The sequence below is a fragment of the Brienomyrus brachyistius genome, chromosome 5 (genome assembly GCF_023856365.1).
Source record: "Brienomyrus brachyistius isolate T26 chromosome 5, BBRACH_0.4, whole genome shotgun sequence".
Classification (NCBI taxonomy): domain Eukaryota; kingdom Metazoa; phylum Chordata; class Actinopteri; order Osteoglossiformes; family Mormyridae; genus Brienomyrus; species Brienomyrus brachyistius.
The window spans coordinates 30,400,061-30,422,335 of record NC_064537.1 but is presented as its reverse complement, the minus strand read 5'-3'; the positions used below and the strand labels follow the sequence as shown (position 1 = coordinate 30,422,335).

Genomic DNA, 22,275 nt, shown 5'->3' with positions numbered 1-22,275 from the left:
TCATTCTTTATGGAGGAAAATGACTGAGTAGGGTATTGGTGTGAGACTGGGACACACACGTGAGAGAAGAAGCGGCTGGGTTGTGTTGACACACTTTATTTTACGTGCAAGTGGTTCACAAATACATTGCAATAAGTGACATGTTAATGTCAGTTTAATTGAAGGAAAATTTGGGTAATTCAACTGGAATAGTGATCAGTACGTGAATCTGTGTTATATCTGAACAAATACATTTTGAAATATGTTCTAATAAGGCTGCATTGATTATTTGGTAGTTCTTTCAAATGCCTGACCCAATAGGAGGAACATTCTTTTTCGTGAAATTCAAAGCCTAGATTACTAAATTTACAACATGGTAATGTATTCTTTGAAAGACTTTATGTATATATTTTGTTCCTAACCATTGCAACATAAGCATTTTAAGGCACACAAAATACAGCCTAATTGTTATGAATTTAATGGAATATTGTGAAAATAAAATACAATGGACATTTGCATGAACCAGTGCTTGAGATCTTATGTTGCTATATTTCATAACCATAATCATTTGAACAGGTCTCATTAAACTGAGCGGAATCTCTGTTAGCTCTTTACAAACAGGCTTAGACATTGACCATGCACTCACAGGAATAAAAATATGCAATATGACAGCCTCTTAAACTCTTTCAGCACGCCTGGCTGGGCCATCAGAGGTTTGTGGTGTTTTACAAGCCGATTCTTCATAAATATGTAGGTAAGATTCCCAATGAGAAACCTGTTTATGGTTTGTAGTTATCAAGTATAACTATTCAGAAGAACCCTACAATTTTCAAAATGAGGGCCCAATGTTGAGTAGCTGGATGTGGATAAAAGTGTTCTGAGTTTATTAAAAACAACACTGAAAATGAGGGATATATATCTCTTACGTGAACCAGTCAGAATTCATTTAGTCACAGCAGTTGTGGTAAATGGGGGCTTATATTACACTAACTACCTGTTTTTCTAAGTTTTTAATATATTTTACTAAATCATTATTTATTACATTAAAACTGAGTAGGAGGACCTTTGTTTAATTTGATCGGTCCTCAACTATACATAAGTACAGTTAACCAAGATTCTGATATTTTGTGGGATGTTACCTGAGTGATTTTATCTATCGTGTTATATAAGGTGCCGTTCCAAAAGCAAATGATGTGTTATCTGCAGCAAACAGGGAGTAACAGCAGCACAGTGTCTGGAGGCTGTAATGTTTCGCATTTGCAGAGAAGGAATGTAATTATTTAAGAGCGCAGAATAGAAAAGTGCGGCACAGGATGGAAAATCAAACAAGATGCGAGCAAATCAAACCTCAGTTTGAATCTTCTGCTTTTGCCACGAGAATGCACACATTTCTGGCATTCAGTAGTAGTGACATACGATGTAACTTAGGCATCTGTCTGATTGAGAGTTTGCAGTGTAGAATTGTGGTTAAAAACGCAACATTGTTATATGCCTGGTTTGATCTGTGTTAACCGGTAAGCACATTTGTCTGAGAAAATAACAATGAACTGGGAATGAAATACTGAAGGTGAAGCGTGGGTTCTTCTAGTCAGCACTCTTGGTTCCATTGAGGTCCCCTTGTAGGTCTGCATCCTCCTCAGAAGCTTCCATGTTGTCAATCACTGCCCTACGACTGCCTCCCCCAGAGCGTCGTGGTGCGCTGCTGAACGAGGGCTCGTTTCCCCGTCTAGAAAGCCACAGAAATGAAAGATGAGAACCAGGGCAGATGAATGGTTGTAGAAAAAACAGCCCTGTCCATTTAGAGAGCCCTCTGTTTGGTTTCTGAGATATAGGCTGTGGATCTGTCTGTTACTGTTCAAGTTGGCTCTGGGACAATTTATGCCTAATATGCTCTATCAGTGTCTTACTTGAACAATGGAAAAAGCTATTCATCATTTTATACAGGACACCTTTACTGTATGTCTGTAGTATTGTTCATGAATTGTTATTATGCTAAGTAGTACAGTGCATATCCTATGAAAATGTTATGTGGGTCTTAAGTAAGTCCCTGCATGGAGGGTGATAACTTCTAGTCAACAGTATTTTAAGCGTTACTCTGTTTGGCACGAGACATTACTTGGCCCGAACTGTGTCTATGTATATTATGTGATGTTGGGCCTACCTAAAAACTGAAGATGAAATTCCAAGTCAAATTCTATTATTGTTGTTTTCCAGCTTTCAGCTAGAGAGCGTCTCATTATTTAAACATCCAACCTGCATCTCAAACTCTAAGGAGACGCATACAGCCACAGATCACTTACATATTGATTATAACAAGAAAAAACTAAACAGAGGCATAGTTAAAGGAGATGCTGCTGCAGTGAAGTGGCAGGCAGGTTAACTCTAAAACTCATTTCACTCCCAAGACAAGAGAAATGAGTTTTGTTTAGAGAACTAAACGAAGCTCTCAGAATAGAGAGAAACATGGTCACATAGCAGAAAGCCTCATAGATTTTGTAAGGGGGAAGCATTCTGTCTTACGCTTGAGGTTTAGATGGCTTTGATATGTCAGCTCTAGATGTACAGTATGTATCTATAAACCATATTTCAACTCCACTCTTCTAGGCATAAGCATGAAAGACACAGGGGATGGTCAGGGAGAGGGCGAAAGGTATTATGAGGCAGTTTCTGAAGACTCGGGTACCTGCTAAGTCACTGCGAAGGCTCCTGATTGCCTCTGTAATAAAGACAGACAGGGCTTTGATTTCAAGTGGAACAGACATGTTTAGGCAGGCCCGCACTGGGCCGACAGACTTACGAAATAATCACTAACCCCGTTTCATAGTGCTCGGTTGCGATCTGTTTAATTCACTTTATCTTGAAGAGTCATATATGAATATTAAAAGGCAATTTTCAACTAATGGCTAATCCGTAGCAAGAAAATTCATAGTCATTCTTTTTTGATTTCTGGATATAGCAGATTTTGGGTAGTCTAAGGTCGGTTTTTAGGGGAGTCAAATTTGTGAACGACATGTAAATCTGGGAAAGACTACCGGAAGAGAGTACTGGAGATATTTGATGACAGAGAATTTATAGAAGGTTTGGGAGAGAGTGCCAACAGGGGGAGCCATTGTCCTCGGCCATGTGCTCATTGTCCTACCTGAGTTTGTTCTTCAGTGCATTGACCTCTCGGGTCAGGCCGTCATTGGCTTCTGTGGCCTCGTCCAGCTCCCTCTGGAGCTTTCTGCGAGCAGCAGTTATACGCTGAGACTCCTCCTCTGACTCCTCCAGCTGCCTCTTTAGCTGTTTCAGCCGTGTGTTGGCCTTTTCTCCCTGCGGAGAAGTGAGTTAAGGTGAATCATATGACTGAAGATCATAGAGGTTAAAACCTGCATAACAATATTACAATACTGTGTTTTGCGTTGCAGATTTTTATTTATTGACAGAAAAGAAGTGGCTGACATATCCATCACACCTACCGTGTATACCGAGGAAATGGTCGACTTACCTGGTCTTTGTACTGCTCTGCCTGTTTCCGCTCCTCCTCCACTTGGATCATCAAGTCCTTCAGCTTCTTGTCTTTCTGCTTCATACCCTTGGCAGCTGCCTGTTTCTCCCTACGTGAAGCATCAATTCCCAAAAGAAAAAGAAATTGCTCAAGTAGAATTATGCAGTATAAAAAATAAAATGTAGTTAAGGTGCTTGTGGGATGTTGCTGAGCTGTCCTTTCCACTGAGACCAGGAATTTAGGTGTCTCTCGATGGTTCGTATTCACCTGTTTTCTTGCTCCAGCTGTTCCTCCAGCTGCTGCACCTTGGATTCCAGAGCAGTGATAGAGGCCTTGAACTTGGATTTGACCTGGTTTTCCATCTCCTGCAGCTTGGCTTTCAGGTCCTTGTTCTGCCTCTCCAGCTGCTGCCGTGAACTCTCATTCTTCTGAGCTGTAGTACGCTCAGCCTGGAGCTCATTGTTCAGTTGTTCTGCCTAAACAGAAAGACGAGTAGAGTTTATGCATGCCAAGTTTGAGCAGGCTTGACATTTTGCATGAACTTTTCCATGGCCACTGTTTTCCTTGCCAACCTGTTGCACGCTCTTCCTTAGCCTGTCGTTGAGCATCTCCATGTTGCCCTGCTCCTCCTCAAGTTCCTCCTCCAACTGGGAAATTTTCGCCTCTAGCCGGCGCTTCTCATCAGACAAGGCGGACCTTTGCACACAAGAAAGACCATGTTGCTGTGCCAAATCCATGAGGATCTACCTGAATTTCATTCCTGCTGTTCTGGTAGCACTTACTTTCCAGATGTGTTGCTAGATAGTTCATCAGCCAGCTCATCTCTCTCAGCTTCAGCCTGCTTACGGGCTCTCTCTGCTGCAGCTAGGTCCTGCAGATAAAAGCATTTGGACAGCTTAACTCCTCATGTTTCAAATGAACTGTGCTATATTAGCATGACTGTGAAGTACAACATTGTACCTCCTGTAACTGCATAAGTTCAGCTTCCAGACTCTTGTTCTTCTTCTCGCTTTCTTTGGCAGAGGTCAGCACGTCTTCCCTGGCTGCACGAGCATCATCTAGTTCTCTCTGGAAGTCTTTCATCTGGGCCTACAACACAGAAGGAAGTCAGCCAATGAGGACATCATCTAGAGTTGATCTAAAAATCAAGTCTATGAGTTTCTGTGGACTGTACTTTATTATTTTTATAATAAAATGCCTGCACTGGGCTGGCCCCCCGTTCTGGGTTGTTCCCCGCCTCGTGCCTGTAGCTTCCGGGATAGGCTCTGGACCCCCCACGACCCAGAAGGATAAGCGGTTTGGAAAACAGATGAATGGATTGATGGATAATAAAATGCATCCCTAGAGCTATTTTTGGGGTTGTGGTCTTTGGTCAATGGCCCATCAGTGATATTATTACTCTGCTGGCCACTGATTTCTAACCCACAGAGCCACACTTCACAAGAGCTTATATGTCATTTTGGACAAAAACGTCTCTACATCAGTACACTCAACTCACCTGGATCTTGCGCAACTGTTTGATAGCCTCATCTTTTCCTTTGTTGGATGCCTCAATCTGACCCTCAAGATCCTTCATGTCTCCTTCCAGCTTCTTCTTGGCAGCTGAAACCGTGGCTTTCTGCTTACGCTCGTCCTCAAGCTCTGTCTCTATCTCTCGCAGCTGAAACAGACACAAACTCAGCATGCTGCCGATTCGATTTTAAACGATTCCAGTCTCTGACTATTGCAGTAGTCAGAAATACTGGTTTCTACAAAGCTTGTAATTAGCCAATGATAAAAATCCGTATAGGGGTTGGAAAGAGTAACCACCGTGTTTGTTGTTTTCTTGTTTCCTAGGTCTTTTATGTCTATATTAGTTGTTAAATAGACCATGCCAGTACGTTTGAAACAGCTTCACTTAGCGCACTGATATCATGTGTTCCCATACTTATTCCTCATTCACTTGCTAACACAGGCTGCATATACACAACGAAAGGCATTACTTGGAAACTATTAAAAGCATGTCGCAGCCCAGCAATTGTTCTCTCTTGTGATAGCAAAGTCTTTGCCAGAATATTGTTTAATGGACTTGTAGGAACCAACATCTATCAACATATCACTAAAACTCCTGGGTAGTCTGTCCTGATCCCTTTTGAAATATCTAGTGTAAGAATTGAGATTGCACCTGTTTGACCAGCTGCCGCTTCTTCTCCTCGCCTTGCTCATCTCTGCCCTGCAGATCCCTATCAAACTGGGCTTTGAGAGCCTGCATGTTGACCTCCAGCCTAAGCTTGGCATCTTCAGCCGCCTGGAGTTCATCCTCCAGCTCTTCCAGCTGGGTCTTCATTTCTTCTACCTGTGCTTCCAGTCCACGCTTTGACTTCTCTAGCTCATGTACCTATATGGAATGATTTACACAATGTAAACATGGGATTTTAAAAAAGGTTAGCGAAGCAAATTACTGCTGACATAGTTTTTTTTCTATTATAGAATACGTTTGGCTTTAAATATTACTAAATTGGAACATTACTCACATTCTTGCCCACATCATCCTTGGAGCTGACCAGGTCTTCCATCTCTGTGCGTAGGGCCTTATTGACCCTCTCTAGTTCTTCACGTGACTCCTGAGCTTCCTCCAGGGCCCGAGCTAGAGACAATGCCTTGGTCTCCTTCTCACGGGCCTCAGCTTCAGCACGGTCACGCTCATCTGCATACTTGCTGGAAACACTCTTTTCCTCAGCAAGCATCTGTCATTGGAGAATGGACAGAGACCAACAGATAAGCATCAGACAACGTTTTATATATTTGGTACCGCAATGCAGTTGAATTCTTCATGAAGATCATAATTAACCTGGTCAAACTTCTTTTGTTTCTTCTCCAAGTTGGACACTAGCTGCCTCTGGTTGTCTAGGTCTACCAGAAGATCCTCCAGCTCTTGCTGCAAGCGGTTCTTTGTCTTCTCCAGCTTTTCATGGGCTGACGCCTTCTCATCAAACTGTGTGTTGGCTGCCTCCAAGTCTCTCTGTAGACGCTTTTTACTTTCCTCCAGAATTTCCACATTGCTGACGAACTCCTCCAGCTTCTTCTTTGTGTCTGACAACTGGGATCAAAGGGGTCATTACAAAAAAAAAAACTACCGATTATCCACAGTAGATTAAATAATGCTGGCAGTGTTTTCTTGCATATCTCCCCTAAACAATCCAAAGGATTACTGGAACTGATTACAGTTATGAATTGTAGTGATCCGTGACTAACCTGTATATTGAGGGTGGAGACATGCCTCTCCACAGTCCTCTTGGCCTCCACCTCCTCATCTAACTGTTCCTGAAGTGAGTTTCGTTCATCTTCGGTCTGACGGAGGCGAGTTGAAAAGCTCAACTTCTGCCGTGTCTCCTCTGCAAGCAGCTCCTGAGAAGACACAGGTAAGTCAGCACCAAGTTTAGGACTGCTGATGAGAAGAATATGGAGTGAATTTAAAGGGCAGAAATTGGGATAAATTGGAATACTGAATCACCTGTACATCTTGAACTTGGGAGGTCAGACTTGCGACATCTTTGCTTAACTTGATATTCTTGCCTTCGGCTTCATTGAGTAGATTCGTCACGCTGTCAAGTTCCACCTGTGAATAGCATAGACGATGCGTACATTATCTGAGCCATGATATTAAAGATTATAAGCCATCTTGTTTTTCTTCATCGCTTTTTGACTGACCAAAGCACTGCGATTACATCAGCAGTAAAGAGCACAGTGGAGGGACACTTACAGTGACCTTGGAGACGCGCTCCCCAAGCTCTCCCTTTTGCCTCTCACTGTCATTGAAGCGGGACTGCAGGTCAGACAGCTGGCCTTCCACTTTCTTCCTCTTGTGCTCCAGGTCCTGCTTTGCTTGGGTCAGTGAGCGCACCTCTACGGTCAGGTCCGAGGACTCCTTTTCCAGTGCCTGTTTTGCCTTCTCTAGGTTAGATTTAACCTGCAGTGAGGTGGAAGGGAGAGGACACATGGAGACTGAACTCATCCCTGTTTCAGAGCAGTTTCTTAAATTGGATGAAATCTGATCAGGAAAATGTAACTGACTTGGATTAAATCTATCTATTATTCTTTCACAGACAGAGGCTTATACCCACTTAGTTTCAGATTAGGCTTTCACAGATAAAGCCTTGCACACACTTGGACTAGTTTCAGATTTTAATTTTTTTTTTTGCGGAAAGAGAGTCCTACTCACTTGGATTGAAGTCTCAGATTAGGCTTTCACAGCCTTGTACTCATTTAGACTGAAGTTTCAGATTAGGTTTTGGCAGAATGAGATTCCTACTTACAGTACTTCAGCTGAAGTCTTACATTAGGTTTTCATAGGCAGAGGTTCATACACACATAAATTGAAGTTTCAGATGAGACCATCGCAGAAGCTCTTACCCGCTTGGACTGCTCGAGCTGCTCAGTGAGCTCCTCCACAGCCTGTGTATGCTTCTGCCGCATCTCCTGCACTTGTGCCTCATGTGAACGGCCTTCTTCTTCCATCGCCCTCTTTAACAGCGTCACTTCCTGCTCTCGTTTTGCCCTGTACGAGGTCACCCAGGTCATTGACAGAAATTCTCAAAGTCTGAGGCAGAAAACAGATACTCCATAGCTGGCTGTCTATCAGATTTATTCTTCTTAAGGTGCTCATTTAACTTATCTAACAATGTTGTTGTAGACCAGTAAATATCTGATAGTGGTATGAAACAGCGGTCCACTGCTGGTCCAGTACTCACCGAAGCTCCTGTTGCGTGGCTGTGCTGTCCAGCGTGTCCTCCAGCTCTGATCTGAGGGCCTCCAGCTCTTCTCCCAAGTCACGCTTGGTCTTCTCTGCTTTGTTGCGAGCGGCACGCTCCGATTCCAGGTCCTCCTGCAGGTCTGAGATGTGTCCCTCCAGCTCCCGAATCTTCTTCAGGGCATTGTTCTTCTGGGTCGTCTCATCTTCGAGCCTGCAATGGAGAGACACTCACAGCTATGGTCTGCTGCAGAGGGTGAGCTGAACTACCGCAATGCTAAACGTGGTCTATTTCACACAAAGCCTTTAAAACTGTGTGAACACACACTCATCCGTGTCTTGTTTATCAAATATTTTTGCCATGCATATAAGGATAACAACAAAAACAATGACGTCAATGTGGTGAATTAAATTTACTGCGATTAAGACAAACGGAATAATACAACAAAGCGACCCGATGGCTGGAAGATGTACCTTCCTAAGGTGGCCTGCAGTTCCTCTTCCTTCTTGGCCAGCTGTGCTTTGAGCTCAGCAATTTGGGCTTGCAGGTCAGCAATCTGCTCTTGCAGGTCATTGGATTCAGCGTCCAGCTTGCGCTTGGTTTTTTCCAGCTCTTGCCGGCTCTTCTCCTCTTTCTTCAAACGCACTATAGAGACATGGAGGATTTATGGCAAAACCCATTTCATTATTGTCCATAGTGTATAACATCTGATGTGTATCCACATCTGATGGGGTAAACAGATTATGTCACTAATGAATGCTGAATACTTACCTTCCAGCTCGGATATCATAGACTCGTGTTTGTTCTTTAGCTTGGTCAGGTTCTTTGATTTTTCTTCTTCTTCTGCCAGGTTGGTGCTGAAATCTGCTACCCGCTCCTCCAGAAGCTTCCTCTCCTAAAATCACAGGTGGATGACACTCAGATGTCACCGTTTCAGCCTTTGATGAGTTCACCAGTGAATGATTCTCCATTCTTCTGGTTCACGCCCACCTTGAGAAGTTTACTGTTATGGTCCTCCATGATCAAGATGTCATCCTCCAGCTTTTTGATCTTTCCATCTGCAGTGACTTTCTCAAGCTGAAGCTTCTGACGGGCATCCTCCTCTTCCTCCAGATGCTCTTCCAGTTCCTAGAAGTGGGAGTTCATTTCAATACCTGTATCTATGAAGTGTTTCAGTATCACTCCTTGGAGTGGCACTAAGAGTCTCACTGAGAATTTGTCCTACCTCAAAGCAGTCCAAGTCATTATGCAGCGTCCTACACCAACTCTCAGCAAGGAGTAGGACTTTTAGACTGAGAGTTAATGATGATGTTTTGTAGGTTCTGATACTACCGCTAAACTGTCAGCATACAGAGAATGCAGAAGAACTGAGATACACAAAACCCACCACTACTTCCTTTACTAACACATCTAATACTGCTGCTGCTGCTACTACTACTGCCAATAATAATAATAACAACAACAACAATAATCAATTTATAGTATAAAGATATCTGAAAATCCAAGAGGTGATGCTTGTTTTTATTGCAAGATATTACAGCTGGAAAATATAAAGCTAAGTACCGCCGTGTCACTGCTAAGGTTTCAATTCGAACATGATTTCGGGAAATACAGTACCTCACTGGTATTCTTGTTTGAAGATTTATTCAGCGATTATTAATTATTACTAATAATTGAACTGTGTCCATTCACTACAATCTGGTTTTACAGATGTCTGTACGGGTGAATTTTAACTGATTTTTCAATGTTTGCAAGCATACTTCAGATTGTCTGATTTACAGTCACTGGTGGTGAATTGGCACAGCGCAATTATGAATAAATACGCTTAAAAAAACATAATCTGAAAGTTAAATGGTGTTAATTGTCCCACAAAATTTAGTGATTGAAACATTTCACATGATTTGAACCATTTAAGGCCACTTTCCTACTCTGAAATGCTTTATAAATACAGCACAGATTAGTTTTCCCAGAATTAATTTGAAATGCATGTACATCTACGTATCTGCATGTGCTCATGATCCTGCCCAGCAGAGTTGGGTAGGATGATGGATGGATATCTGTGTATGAGTGGGACAGGATGAAGGAGAAATGGCAATGTCACACCTGTATCTGCTGCTGCATCTTTTTTTTCTCCACTTGTATGGCTTGGCCACGGTCCTCCTCCTCCTCCAGTCGTGCCTCCATCTCATGCAAGATCTCCTCCAGCTCTTGCTTCTTGGCAGACAGACGTACCCTCATCTCCTCAGCCTCTGCATACAGTTCTGTCTCAGCTTGCAGCTGCTCCTGCAGCTGGTTTCTCTCCTCCAGCACCTAACGCAGGCCCAGAAGGAAGTTTGAAAATTATTTGGAGTTTTTTTTTTAAAACTATAAACGTATCACTAACGCTATCTCTGGAATACAGACAAATGTGTTGTATCAAATGCCAGGTCAGAATGTCTCAACGTCAATTAAGAATTGAGCTGCAGTAAAACCAGCTGTTAGCAGGACAGGATCCGAGTGCCTATGGTCAGTTTCATGTACCTGTGTGTGCTTCAGGGTGATCTCCTTCAGCTCTGTGTCCGCCTTTTGTGCCTGTTCTTTGATCCTGTTAAGTTCTTCCTCTTTCAGGCTCATCTCCTCCTCCTGGCGTGTCACTTGCAGTAGTGGCTTGACCTGAATATTCAACCAAGAAATTCAATTCATGCAGTGTTTAAGACACAAATCCAAGCAAAGGCTAATACAGGTACTGTTATATACAACAGAGATGCATCTTAAACGAGTGTCTTAAAATCTTGCCTTAGTGAAGAGTCTCCACCACTGCCAGTTGCGTAGTTTGAGGTAGGCTGCACAGTTCCTCTGGATGACCTTCATTGCTGTCAGCTGCTGTTGTCTCTTAGCGAAGGCCCTGCAAGTGAATAAGAGATGGAGGACTGCATTAAGGGAGTGCATTGAAAGTCAAAGCCCTAACACTACTGTAATGAATCACACTTCAATGGAAAACGGGTCCTCAACAGATTGAGGGAAGATTGAGACTCACTTTCTGGCTAGGAAGCCTCTGGCTTGTGCCTGGAAGGCAATGATGATAACTGTGATCTTCAGGTCACGCTCTTCTTCTAGCTGGGCCAGCACTCCAGTACGGAAGAAGATCTTGCTTTGACCAATGCGGTAGAGGTTTGGGTCCAAATCCAGATGCTTAATCTGATGGAAAAGAGCAGGATAACCTGTAGCTGACTTACTGGAAGTGTAGATAACTGATAGTCATTGTGATTCAATAAGAAAATCAGCAAATGTAATATCAGTGACACAGCTCACCATGAGAATGCAGGCTTGTTTGCCATCCATAAAACCTTTAGGGATAGCACTTGCAGCCAAGATTTCATAACTACATTAAAAGAAAAGAGGGTGGCACAAAAGCATTCAAAACCTGAACTTGGTTGTATGTAGAAAATAGAACTTAGTTGTGCTGAGAGTTCAAATTGAATGTTGCCCGTATGAATAGACATTATTCAAAGTGCTGAGAGTGATGGCCCTTTTCATCCACGTATTGCTTACCGTTGTCTAAATTCCTGGAAGACGATACGGTTAGGGAATCCCTGCCGGCAAATGCGAATGCCCTCAAGCACACCGTTGCATCGCAGCTGCTCCAGAACTAGGTGAGCATCCAATTTCCCTGCCTAAGCAATGGAGGAAATGGTTGTGTTTGATGAGATGTACTTCTGCACTCTTAAGTGACTTTAGACACAGAATAGTGGAAGGCAGTTCAGACCTTTTTTGGCTAATTAATTATACCCCAATAGTTATTAGCTGAATGAATTTGCACCTTTAAAGTTAAACCAATAACATTAACTGGAGGTTCCTCTTCAGTCTTGAGTACAAGTTGTAGCTGTAAACCATTGTATACCCCTTCTGTTCCAAAAGTACAATTTCCCACTTTTGACATATAAACTATATAACAGAATATATGCAGAGATGCTAATAATACCCCTATCTAGCACATTATTAACTTGCAACACAAAGCTCCCATTGACTGTAGAGCACATTAAATATATGCTATAAGGGAGATTCACACAGCACCAGCATTCAGAATTAATCTGCTCACCCTCTTTTCGTGGTTGGGAATAATGCATCGGACAAAGTTGGGTTGGGTGTTATGTAGGGTGGTCATCAGCTTAGCCAGAGATTCCTTGTAGAGCTGGCCCACTGTGCGGAACATCCCCTTCTTGGTTTTGGAAGAACTGGGCGTGGAGCTGTCTGACATCTTGGCTATTGTCTCCAGTCCTACCACTCGGTCCACTTTTAGTTAGGAAGACACAATGTAGTTAACTTAGGCTGCTTAGACACAGTCAAGCTCTGCTGGACTGAGATAGAAAGAGAATCAGAAACACTCTTATACTTTTCCCAGCTTTAGGATGCATCAACACTTACCATCTTTCCATAGCTCTTGTATAAACATGCTGGAGGAGTTATTAAGCAATGCAGTCACATTGTCATTGAGGGGGTCCATGTTCTTGGTCAGCCAAGCAGTGGCATTATAGTCGACCTAATGAAGAACATCAAGTACACTTACAGAACATTATATTGGATACTCACCAAATTTAACAACAACCTTAATTTCTTATTTAATGTAATTAGCAAAATGGCAGAAATTAGTTGCTTGTACATTCTAGATTCAGTGTATGATCTAGATCAGATTCTGGAATAAAGGTCTCTGTCTGTTGTGTGGATTGCCAGTGTCCTCTTACCTTGCCAGCATAGTGGAGAACGGAGAACTCAGTCTTGTCCTTCAGCTGCTTTGGTTTGGCAAACTTGGTGTGGTTGCCCTGTGTGCTAAAGAGCTTCTCCACAAATGAGATATCTGTGGCTTTTGGGAACCAACACTCCTCATCCAGTAGGGCAAGGATGCCTGGTGGATTATTCTGCAGGGATAAATATCAAATGAAAACTACATGGAAAGAGAGTTTAGTCTTTCATTGCAGTAAGGATTATACTGTCCACGTGCACTATGGAATCTAATGCAAGTATAGGTGGTGTCAAGAAAGCAGACCAATGTACATTATCAGTACACTGACAGGTGATGTACAGTGGAAGGCAGGTACACTGACCGGTCTTTCAATCAATTCAATACAGGGCTGCAAGTCTAGGCCAAAGTCAATGAAGTTCCACTCAATGCCTTCCCTCTGATACTCTTCCTGCTCCAGGATGAACATGGTGTGATTGAAAAGCTGCTGTAGCTTCTCATTAGTGTAGTTGATGCACAGCTGTTCAAAGGAATTGTCCTGCAGGAGATCACACATGTAAGCATGTGCTCACATGGAAACACTGCTTTTTGTCACAGTACCGCTATACTGTAGGCCATGTTCCTCACCTCAAAGATCTCAAATCCAGCAATGTCCAAGATGCCCAAGAAGGATGCCCCTTGGCGCTTTGTCTTATCGAGGGCCTTGTTGACGCGTGTCAAGATCCAGCGGAAGAGTCGTTCATACATTGCCTTGGCAAGGGCCTCTATAGCGAAATCAGCCTGTGGAAAAAGCAAAGACAATAATGTTTATTCATTATTATACGTGTTTTAAAAAAATATTTAAATTCATATTTTAGCCCGATTATGAAGTAGTTCAGGCAAAATGCTTTGCTAAACATCACAACTCCTCCTGCATTTGAGTATAACTACTATGCGCAATTCGGTCAGCTATGTTTTGTTATAAAAACATTTTAGTTAGCGGTATAGCACTAGACCTGTGATATTTGTTTTGGAGGATGTAAAAGATGCTAGAGGAATAGCTGGATAGCTGCATTGCAGGTCCCATCTTGTCATTGTCAAAGGTAACCAATGGGCCATTACCTGTTCTTTTGTCTGTGCCTTCTGCACCACCTCTCGGCCTACTTTGATGCGTGGTGTGAGGATGGCACGGGTAAAATCGGTCACATTGATGCCCTGAAGGTGGCACACTTTCTGGGCAGCTGGATATGGATAAAATGGTCATTAGCAGAAGGTCTCCAAAAGAAAGCTATTCTTATGTCAGCAACAGAGCTAAATGTTTTTACAGCAACCAAAATCAATTTTTCAGCCTAAAGTGGCTCAAAACACGAAATTTGTTTACATGACCAAATGTCCGCCAGAGTCCCAACAGCAATGTACATTTGTGTTAGGGTTAGTGTTAGGGTTAGGGTTAGTGTTAGAGTTAGGGATTCCTCTCACCTGTGTTATCCGGCATTGTTGCCTGCTCTTGGTTCCTCTCTTTCTTGAATTCAATGTTCCCAAGTTGTAACACACTAGAGACCACCTTCAGGATACCTGAAGAAAATGTGGGAATTTATAGGAAGCTTCATTAAGATAAAGGAACTTCAGTCAAACAGTCTTGATACCGAGTTCACAGATAAAATTCACCAGTCTGCTCTTCCTCTGTGAGGCCCATGATGTTCATGGCCTCCATCGTCTCCAGGTACATCTCGTCGTCCTGCTGCCCTGGGATTTGCACATGTCCAGCCACCAGGAAGCGGTAGTTGCTGAAGTTTTCCAGCAGCAACTCCTCTGTAAAGATAAATAACAAATCAGGCCAACAGAGGTTCATATTTATCAGTAGACGAGTGATGGCTATCCATGGACACAGAGCCGAGTTCGTACCGCGCAGCTTGTCTTGCGCTCCAGCCACCATGTAGTAGAAGATGTGAAAGGACCTCTCAGTCTTAGCCTGCCGGATACAGCGGGACTTCTCCAGCAAGTCTGTGGTGGTGGCCATGTCAAGGAGGCCTTCTTCCTATGAGGCTCATTGGCACTTTCACCTGATCAGGATCTCTTTGCTGACATGTTATCCAGAAGCACACGCTGTAGGAGTATCTGCATGATCACTGCTGACCCACTGCCACCTTGAACTATGGATGGGCCAGCAATTCTAATGTAACCATGTGAGATAATGGTCTACTGTACTGTTTCCCAACCTGGTCATTGGGCCCCCCCCCAGTCCACATTTTTGTTTTATCAAATGCTGGGAGGGAAAAACAAAATGTGGACTGTCTGACAGGGAGCTGGGAGTGACCAAACGTGTGGACTGTCTGGGAGTCCACAAGGACCGGGATGGGAAACACTGGTCTACTCCAGGTGAATAAAGAAACAGCTTAAGCCCTTTCTTTGCCTGCTTTCTTGTCAGGATACACGTCTCGATGTTGGCTCCCACGATGTAGCCTGTCACATCAAAGTTAATGCGGATGAACTTGCCCTGTGGGGAGATACCATTAAATGCATATGAATACCGATATACCTGCAATCCTGACAATTAACACAGCACAATACGACTCAACCATTAACAGCAATGTGAAATGTTTTGCTATGTATTATTATCTAATGCTTATTTTACTCAAACATTATAGCAAAGGCTTACAACAGCACAAAAGCTGAGAGAGAACATGTATGCTCACGAATCGAGAGGAGTTGTCATTCTTGATGGTCTTAGCGTTTCCGAAGGCTTCCAGAATAGGGTTGGCCTGCAAAAGCTGCTTCTCCAGCTCCCCCTAAAGCATCCATGCAAGAAGTTAATGACGAGTCTGCACCCAGAAAAGCCATGGCTGAACTCATACTGGCCTCAGTGAGCACTGCAGGGGTCTGAACCAAGGAGCTCCCACATGTTCTTAAAAGGAAAACGAGAAGAAGAAGAGGAGCTCATTAAAAGGCCACATGCAGAGGTCATTGGTGAAAATACCAATTTATGGGAGAGATTATGGAAATAGATTAGAGGAGAAGGAAACAGATCTTTAACAAACATGAGAGTGGTATCTTTCTCTGGTGTACACTGGTCCAATAAGTACATGTTCTGGAGCAATTTTACATCCTAAAATATTCTGATTGTGCTTCACCAAATTTGGCTCAATTAAAGATCTTTTGGCAGGTTTGACAATAAAAATAAGCATAGAAATGACTCATCCTCCAGAAAGAATATTTCTGTGCCAATGTGCAAGATCTGTAAGAAGCTGAGAGGCATTAAGTTACCAAGGGACTCTAAGCAGCCATGATCTCTGGGATCAAAGGCAGGAAGTCAGTTGACCGATGGGGCCTGGAGGAGGGAAACTGTCCAGCCAGGGTATTTTGAGCAGCTAGATGCTTGGATGTCATTCTCATAAATAAGTCTCCTAATTGTGTTTATATAGTAATGCAGCAAGTCAATATCCTCTATGCTTGTATACATACTTCTGTCTCAATCGCTTACAAACAAAACACGGATTTGTGTGAATCAATTTAGAGTGTTTGATTTGCATGTTACAGCTCACTTTTTCTGCTGGCACTCTGGCATTATAAGAGTAATCTTTTACAAAATTGTCTGCATATACTTATATCAGTCTGCATTAAAGATGTGTATGGGAAGAGAAGAAGCAGATAGCTACCAGAAAATTCAGCGTTGAGGATGAAATCACATCCCTGACTGCTGCAGCAGCTAGAGAGACAGGAACACAGTGGGGAAGCAGAGAGAAATGCAAGCAGACAGGAAACAAGGAGGAATACAGCACTGAGAAAAGAGTAATGAAAGGCATACCGTACACAGACACATCTTTGAAACCAAAGGTTGCGTTAAAGTTTACAATCGTGTGACCACTACTTTACAGCCCTCCTGAGGTCAGGGCCTGGGCATGAGAAAAATCGCAAAAATGGAATATAATGGCTTGAAGTGGAAGGGGGCACTCTGCTGTTCCGTGCCTCAGTGCTAGGTTAAGGAGTGTCCTTCAGGAGAGCTGCTTTTCGTGAATGAGTCTCACTTCAGCTACGGGTCGGTGTGAACAAACTCCGAGACCTTCCACATGGTGACAAAAGTGAGTCAGAACGCCACACTGTGCAAAGTGTACTATGGCGCGCAAGGCCGACTCTATGGATGATTGGCGAGTGGGTAAGGGTAAGAAAGGGGTAGTCTGTGATAGGAAACGTCCATTGTCCAGGAGGAAAGGAGACTGGCATGCTCACACTGTGCTCAAAGTTCTGTGACGGGCCTTTTCACTATCGGATTCAAGCTCTGACAGTGAAATGGTTGAGTACATCAAATAGAATTATCACTCTCATGTGGGGGTGACAGTCTTACATCATCTATCACTCTAAATAAAATAAATCACGACAGTGCGACACTGCTCAACACTGCTTGCCGAATACGAGAGTGGCTGGACGTGATATCAGAGCTCGGGTATGAAAACCGCAGTTTCTCACATCAGGCCTGTATTTGTCGTGTACGAAGGTTCACAAGAGTGTCACTGCACACAACGACGTTGCACTATATCATTTTGGTGAGATACTGTAGCATGCAATTCCGAGCCTTGGAAAAAACACACACACGCAAAAAAAAAAGAAAATAAAAAACTAGGCATTCTGTTTTTACTCACGTAGGCATACAGAGATCCTCCTTGTGGCTATTTGGAGGAAATTGTGGTAGGAGTTAAACCTTAGAAGATTTTCCTGAGCATCAGGTAAGGATTTCCCTCGTGGATAAGGGGCATTAGGGAAATGAAGGCAATTCAAATCTGGCAGAGCCATCTACACCAAAGCATGTTCTCTTTTTGTAAAGCTTTGGAACATAACCTCTATATCCAACTGGTTGAATTGGTTTTCAATATCACTGTCTAATTTTATTAAAAAATGCAATTTTGTCCCATATCAGCAATGAGTTTTGCTCATATCAGAATGTGACAGATTTTTATAGCTAGCCGGATTTTCAAGAGCTGTAGTAAGGTTGAAAATTATATGCCACACAACTGAATTCAGTTATGGAGGACATTTTCCTGTCTTTATGAACAATGCATAAATTTACTTAATTAAAAAAAATGTATTACTATTCCATCGTTTAATAACTATTATGGTTAGAATTCACAATAACATTTCTAGCCTATTTGTATACATGATAAAATATGAAATTGTTAAGGTAGTCTTTATTACAAAATAACTTGCATTTCATGCCTCTATAGCGCCCTCCCAAAAGGCCAAGGACAAAGAAGGTAATACTCACAACGCTGGAGTCCTTTTTCCCCTTGTGAGAGGAGGCCACTGTGGCCAGGTACTGGATGACCTTCTTGGTGTTCTCAGTCTTTCCAGCCCCAGACTCCCCTCTGTGGGTTGGTAGGAAAGCAGAATGAGGAATGCATTTCAGGCTGCCTCAGATCTACATGAGGTCAGTTTATTCAGCATGCAGATTCTGCTTTCATGTCAACTGCAGTGAAACATATTCTCGGCCCGTTCTCTGGAATCATTAAGCATCCATTGCTGTGCATCCATCAGACAGGATTTACTACTTAAATTTAATGTGCCGTCACTGCATTTCACCGAGACTGCAGTGACCCATGGACAGTTAAATGTGACACTAAGACCTTCACATCTCCTCTTGCACATTACATGTTCCTTTTATCTCTAATGCACCAGACAAAGTGGTGAGGGGCTCCAGCCTTTCTGCAAACCCTAACAACTCCATAAAAGGCAAAACATGTGTAATTCAGCAGGCCCCATAATGGACTTGTTTAGCAGACACAGGAATTCTGCATGTCCTTTTGTAAAGCCCTCCACCCAACTGAGCTGAACCCTTCCCTTCCCGTGACACAGAAGCCTTTATAGGAGCACTATGAATAAAAAATAACAACATCTCAGACATTAAAAGTGTCACCAAACATAATCCACCCCTATAAAACCACAAAGGTCCACTTCTGCTCTTTGTAGATGCTTACCTAAAGCACAACGTGTCCAGAGTACAGTGTGTCCTCAGCATGTTTTATTTCAGGTTATTATTACAAAACTGAATTATTTGGGTCTTCCCATTGTAAAGAAACTTGTGCATCCATCTGCCTAGTAAGGCAGTAATTAGCATAATTCATATATATCATTATCTATCCCTTGCATTTTAATGGCATCCCTCGTAAGTTTTGTGTTCATTGCAGTGTGTCCCCCAAGAGAAACCTTTCCGTAAACTGGTCCGGAAATGTTTGTGTCTCTGCTGGAAATTCCTCTTCATTTATTTTTATTTATGGGTGACCAGTGGCATCAGAGGAAGTTTAACGGGAGGGGGGATTTGCCCTGGGGGGGAGGCAATGTATATTGAAACATTGCAATGGGCACACGTGATGCAACAAAGATTTTTAGATAATTTTTAAATAATAAAGATTTCATCATCTAAAATATAACGTGGTTGAGGATGCAGTTTCAGAACGAGAAATACTTTTTGAAATTAAACTGCTCCATATGATAAATTAATTTTGTGTGACATACAGTCTTTGTTAGAAATGCGTTTTGCCATTGTGCTCTGCATGCAGAGTAACGCACAGATTCATAATAAAACACAGGCATAAGAAACTCCCCCTGGCCCCCCATTTTCTACGGCCCCTGCAAGTGAGATTCAACAACAGTGCAAAAAAGCCGTCATGATTTAAATCCGCTGCGTGTCTTACAGTAAGTGTGGCACACAAGGTATCTCAGTCGAGGGACGCAGCCTCAGTGAGGGAACAAGGAGGCTAATCCACACTAACGCTTCACTTTCACTTGAGGAGATCATGTATTCAAGCCAGTGAGACATTCAATATCTGCTGCCAAAGTCACACTGTCAGTACCACAGGGTCTCTATATCACAGCTCTCCCCTGGCTTCATGGTTTGTGTCCGTTTGTAAAACACACTCTCCCCACTGCTGTTAGTGTACGTATATTTGGGACAGACAGACACGTCCCTCTGCACTGCAGGGGATATTCTGTCTTAAAACAATTCTCAAATGTTTCAAAGGTATTCTCTGACTTTCTGATAACATACATTTTAGACAGAAAAAAAGGTTCACTGCAGTGCAAGCAGTGAATATCTGTAAGTAAGATCTATTTCCAGATAAGCAAGGTTGTGAATGATTTGTGATGTCTGGCGCAGTCAGAGACAACCACGTGAAATCTGCTGTCCACTTAGTTTTCTCTTGAGAATGTGACCCAGTCTTGACAACAAGGTTAATCCCTTCTGATACCCGTCCTCCAGGAACCAGGAAGACTAAGCAGGAAATTTACAACAAGGTCTGCACGGCAGGACCACAGGCACATAGCATGCAAGTAGAAAGCCAATTTTGGATAAGAAAAGGCTGTATCTCCAGATCAGCCGGCTCAGAACAGAGACGGCTCAGGGCACTGGGCTGGGTGAGCTCTCCCGTTTCCCATCACGTACAGGGACACAGGCACGGACAGGAAAGGTGGGTCTGCAAACCAGTGTGCAGGCTCTGCAGCCTTAAACACACAGTTAGAGGTCTGCTCTCTGGGAGGCCCCAAGACCCGAACATTGGGTCTCAGGGATGTGGCTCAGGTCTGTCTGTGTTGGGGGGGAGGAGGTCATGGCTGGGAGTTTTCTATGCCTTGACAAGTCATTGCCCAGCCTGGTTAATTTTATCCTCAACAGGCTTTCTCACAGTACCCTGGCAGACAGCCCGTAATGCTGGTGAGGTCTATGTGCTGACGGATCCAGCTCATTTACTACAGCCAGCTGCCTGTCAAGGAATGGGACAGGCTGGGGAATTTGAAAAAAAAAATATATTTTAAGGAATCATTGATATGCCAGGTGAGAAGTGCTCCATTTTATATTGATAAGTCTTTTTTAGTGGTTCTTGGTTTGCAATACATATCTGCCTCTTTTTTCTTTCTCTTTTTCTGAACTGAACAATGAACTTATATGTTTAGATAACAACGACCCCTAACTCGCTAATCGGTGACACTTAAAGGCTCATGATTTTAGCAATGCAGCTTGCCTCATTGACAGAAATGTCAAGAAAGAAGCGTTAGAATAAACACACCCAAAGACTAAACCAAACCACCAGTATTAATCTCAAACAAAGGCTAATCTGGTATTAGAGTCCGGATACAGGGCATATTTCCTGTGAGTGGGCTGGTTCTGGAGAGAACTGACCCCCAGGGGTGATATGGACTTTTCCCACTGCTGTTGAAATGGGAAATACCCACCAAACTTCCTGTCCACCCTGTAAATACCATACACTTAGGAAAATAAGTTTTCCAGACAGCAAATTCCCAGTGTGATGCCAGTAAACATGTAATGTTAGTGTGACTGCTTGGCCTGCAGTGTCTTTCTACAGCTTTGACATAAATATTATTTGAGCTTCTCTGGGCTAATCAGCCACTTGTCCAGTTTACAAGATAAGTTTTGATGTTGGAGCATGTGATGAGGCTTTGCAATTTAACAGTGTATAAACAGCATTTACTTACGTGCACAGGACAGACTGGTCCTCACGATCTGTGGAAAAAAGCAATTCATACATCATGTCAGACATGTCTTGAATGACAGTTTTTATTCTGAATCTTTATGTTTTAAATGCTTTGACATACACATAATACACGTTTGCATATGTGAAGGAATGTCACGGCTGGAGAGACTAATTGTCACGACCTGCGCCTACGATCCTTCTGTGTGCCACGCCCGCTCATTAACCTCGTGTGAAATCCTGATTGTTCCCAGAAGTTCGATGTTATTTTCGGCTTGTCCTGTGTATTTCCGTCGGCGTTCGAGTACGTTTCCCCAGGTCTGTCATTAACGTTGCCTGTTGTCTGTGACTCTTTGTCCGGTGAATAAACCCTGTTTGCCCGCATTTACGGCTTCCATTGCCTGCTTGCTTGCTTGCCTACACTCTCCATAACACTAATACGATTTGTAATTGGGTCAAGGAGCAGAATTACTCAAATTCATTTTTCTTTTGCACAGCTAATGTGAAAATCCTGAAGAAAATGAAGGTGTTCCATTTATGGGAATTCCAGCAGCTCATTGCCCACCTTTTAAGCGGTTATCCTGACTAGAGTCATGGCAGGGGCTTGGAGCCCTTCCCAAACAGCACAGGGCGCAAGACAGGAGGCAGGCTTAGTGGGATGCTAATCCATTGCAGGGCACACACACATTCATACACTATCGCGATTAGAGATGATGATAAGCCCAACTGCACACTTAGAATGCAGAAGGAAATCCACACAACACAAGGAGAATATGCAACCTGCACACACTCAACGAAGAGTTTCATTCCACAATAATGTCAGCAATGTCATCGTGTTGTGACCCTTGGTCAGAAAGGTTATCTACCCCTGGAAGCTGTATATAAACAACACGCCCAGTAAAAATATCAAGA

At 43.0% G+C, this 22,275-nt stretch overlaps 1 protein-coding gene across 2 annotated transcripts in view; it reads right to left on the bottom strand.

Annotated features, from left to right (window-relative positions):
• Window positions 1-80: 80 nt before the first annotated feature.
• myh11a (myosin, heavy chain 11a, smooth muscle) overlaps window positions 81-22,275 on the bottom strand; it is a 30,085-nt gene continuing 7,890 nt past the window's right edge. The window contains exons 4-42 of one of the 2 annotated variants that reach the window (XM_049013398.1): window positions 21,368-21,395; window positions 18,150-18,249; window positions 17,530-17,556; window positions 15,589-15,681; window positions 15,326-15,389; window positions 14,798-14,896; window positions 14,561-14,704; window positions 14,372-14,467; window positions 14,015-14,133; window positions 13,541-13,693; window positions 13,278-13,451; window positions 12,918-13,091; window positions 12,601-12,715; window positions 12,275-12,468; window positions 11,728-11,849; window positions 11,488-11,557; window positions 11,213-11,373; window positions 10,972-11,080; window positions 10,717-10,848; window positions 10,300-10,506; window positions 9,187-9,324; window positions 8,968-9,091; window positions 8,670-8,841; window positions 8,197-8,409; window positions 7,859-8,003; window positions 7,209-7,415; window positions 6,960-7,064; window positions 6,701-6,853; window positions 6,297-6,545; window positions 5,980-6,192; window positions 5,631-5,843; window positions 4,965-5,126; window positions 4,427-4,555; window positions 4,249-4,337; window positions 4,039-4,162; window positions 3,734-3,942; window positions 3,467-3,575; window positions 3,119-3,291; window positions 81-1,705 (exon numbers count right to left, since the gene is read on the bottom strand). In XM_049013398.1, coding sequence (XP_048869355.1) covers window positions 1,564-1,705; window positions 3,119-3,291; window positions 3,467-3,575; window positions 3,734-3,942; window positions 4,039-4,162; window positions 4,249-4,337; window positions 4,427-4,555; window positions 4,965-5,126; window positions 5,631-5,843; window positions 5,980-6,192; window positions 6,297-6,545; window positions 6,701-6,853; window positions 6,960-7,064; window positions 7,209-7,415; window positions 7,859-8,003; window positions 8,197-8,409; window positions 8,670-8,841; window positions 8,968-9,091; window positions 9,187-9,324; window positions 10,300-10,506; window positions 10,717-10,848; window positions 10,972-11,080; window positions 11,213-11,373; window positions 11,488-11,557; window positions 11,728-11,849; window positions 12,275-12,468; window positions 12,601-12,715; window positions 12,918-13,091; window positions 13,278-13,451; window positions 13,541-13,693; window positions 14,015-14,133; window positions 14,372-14,467; window positions 14,561-14,704; window positions 14,798-14,896; window positions 15,326-15,389; window positions 15,589-15,681; window positions 17,530-17,556; window positions 18,150-18,249; window positions 21,368-21,395 — 5,450 coding nt within the window. In that variant the 3' untranslated portion in view covers window positions 81-1,563. The remainder of the gene's footprint in view (window positions 1,706-3,118; window positions 3,292-3,466; window positions 3,576-3,733; window positions 3,943-4,038; window positions 4,163-4,248; window positions 4,338-4,426; window positions 4,556-4,964; window positions 5,127-5,630; window positions 5,844-5,979; window positions 6,193-6,296; window positions 6,546-6,700; window positions 6,854-6,959; window positions 7,065-7,208; window positions 7,416-7,858; window positions 8,004-8,196; window positions 8,410-8,669; window positions 8,842-8,967; window positions 9,092-9,186; window positions 9,325-10,299; window positions 10,507-10,716; window positions 10,849-10,971; window positions 11,081-11,212; window positions 11,374-11,487; window positions 11,558-11,727; window positions 11,850-12,274; window positions 12,469-12,600; window positions 12,716-12,917; window positions 13,092-13,277; window positions 13,452-13,540; window positions 13,694-14,014; window positions 14,134-14,371; window positions 14,468-14,560; window positions 14,705-14,797; window positions 14,897-15,325; window positions 15,390-15,588; window positions 15,682-17,529; window positions 17,557-18,149; window positions 18,250-21,367; window positions 21,396-22,275) is intronic. The other variant, XM_049013399.1, reaches the window with a different exon arrangement.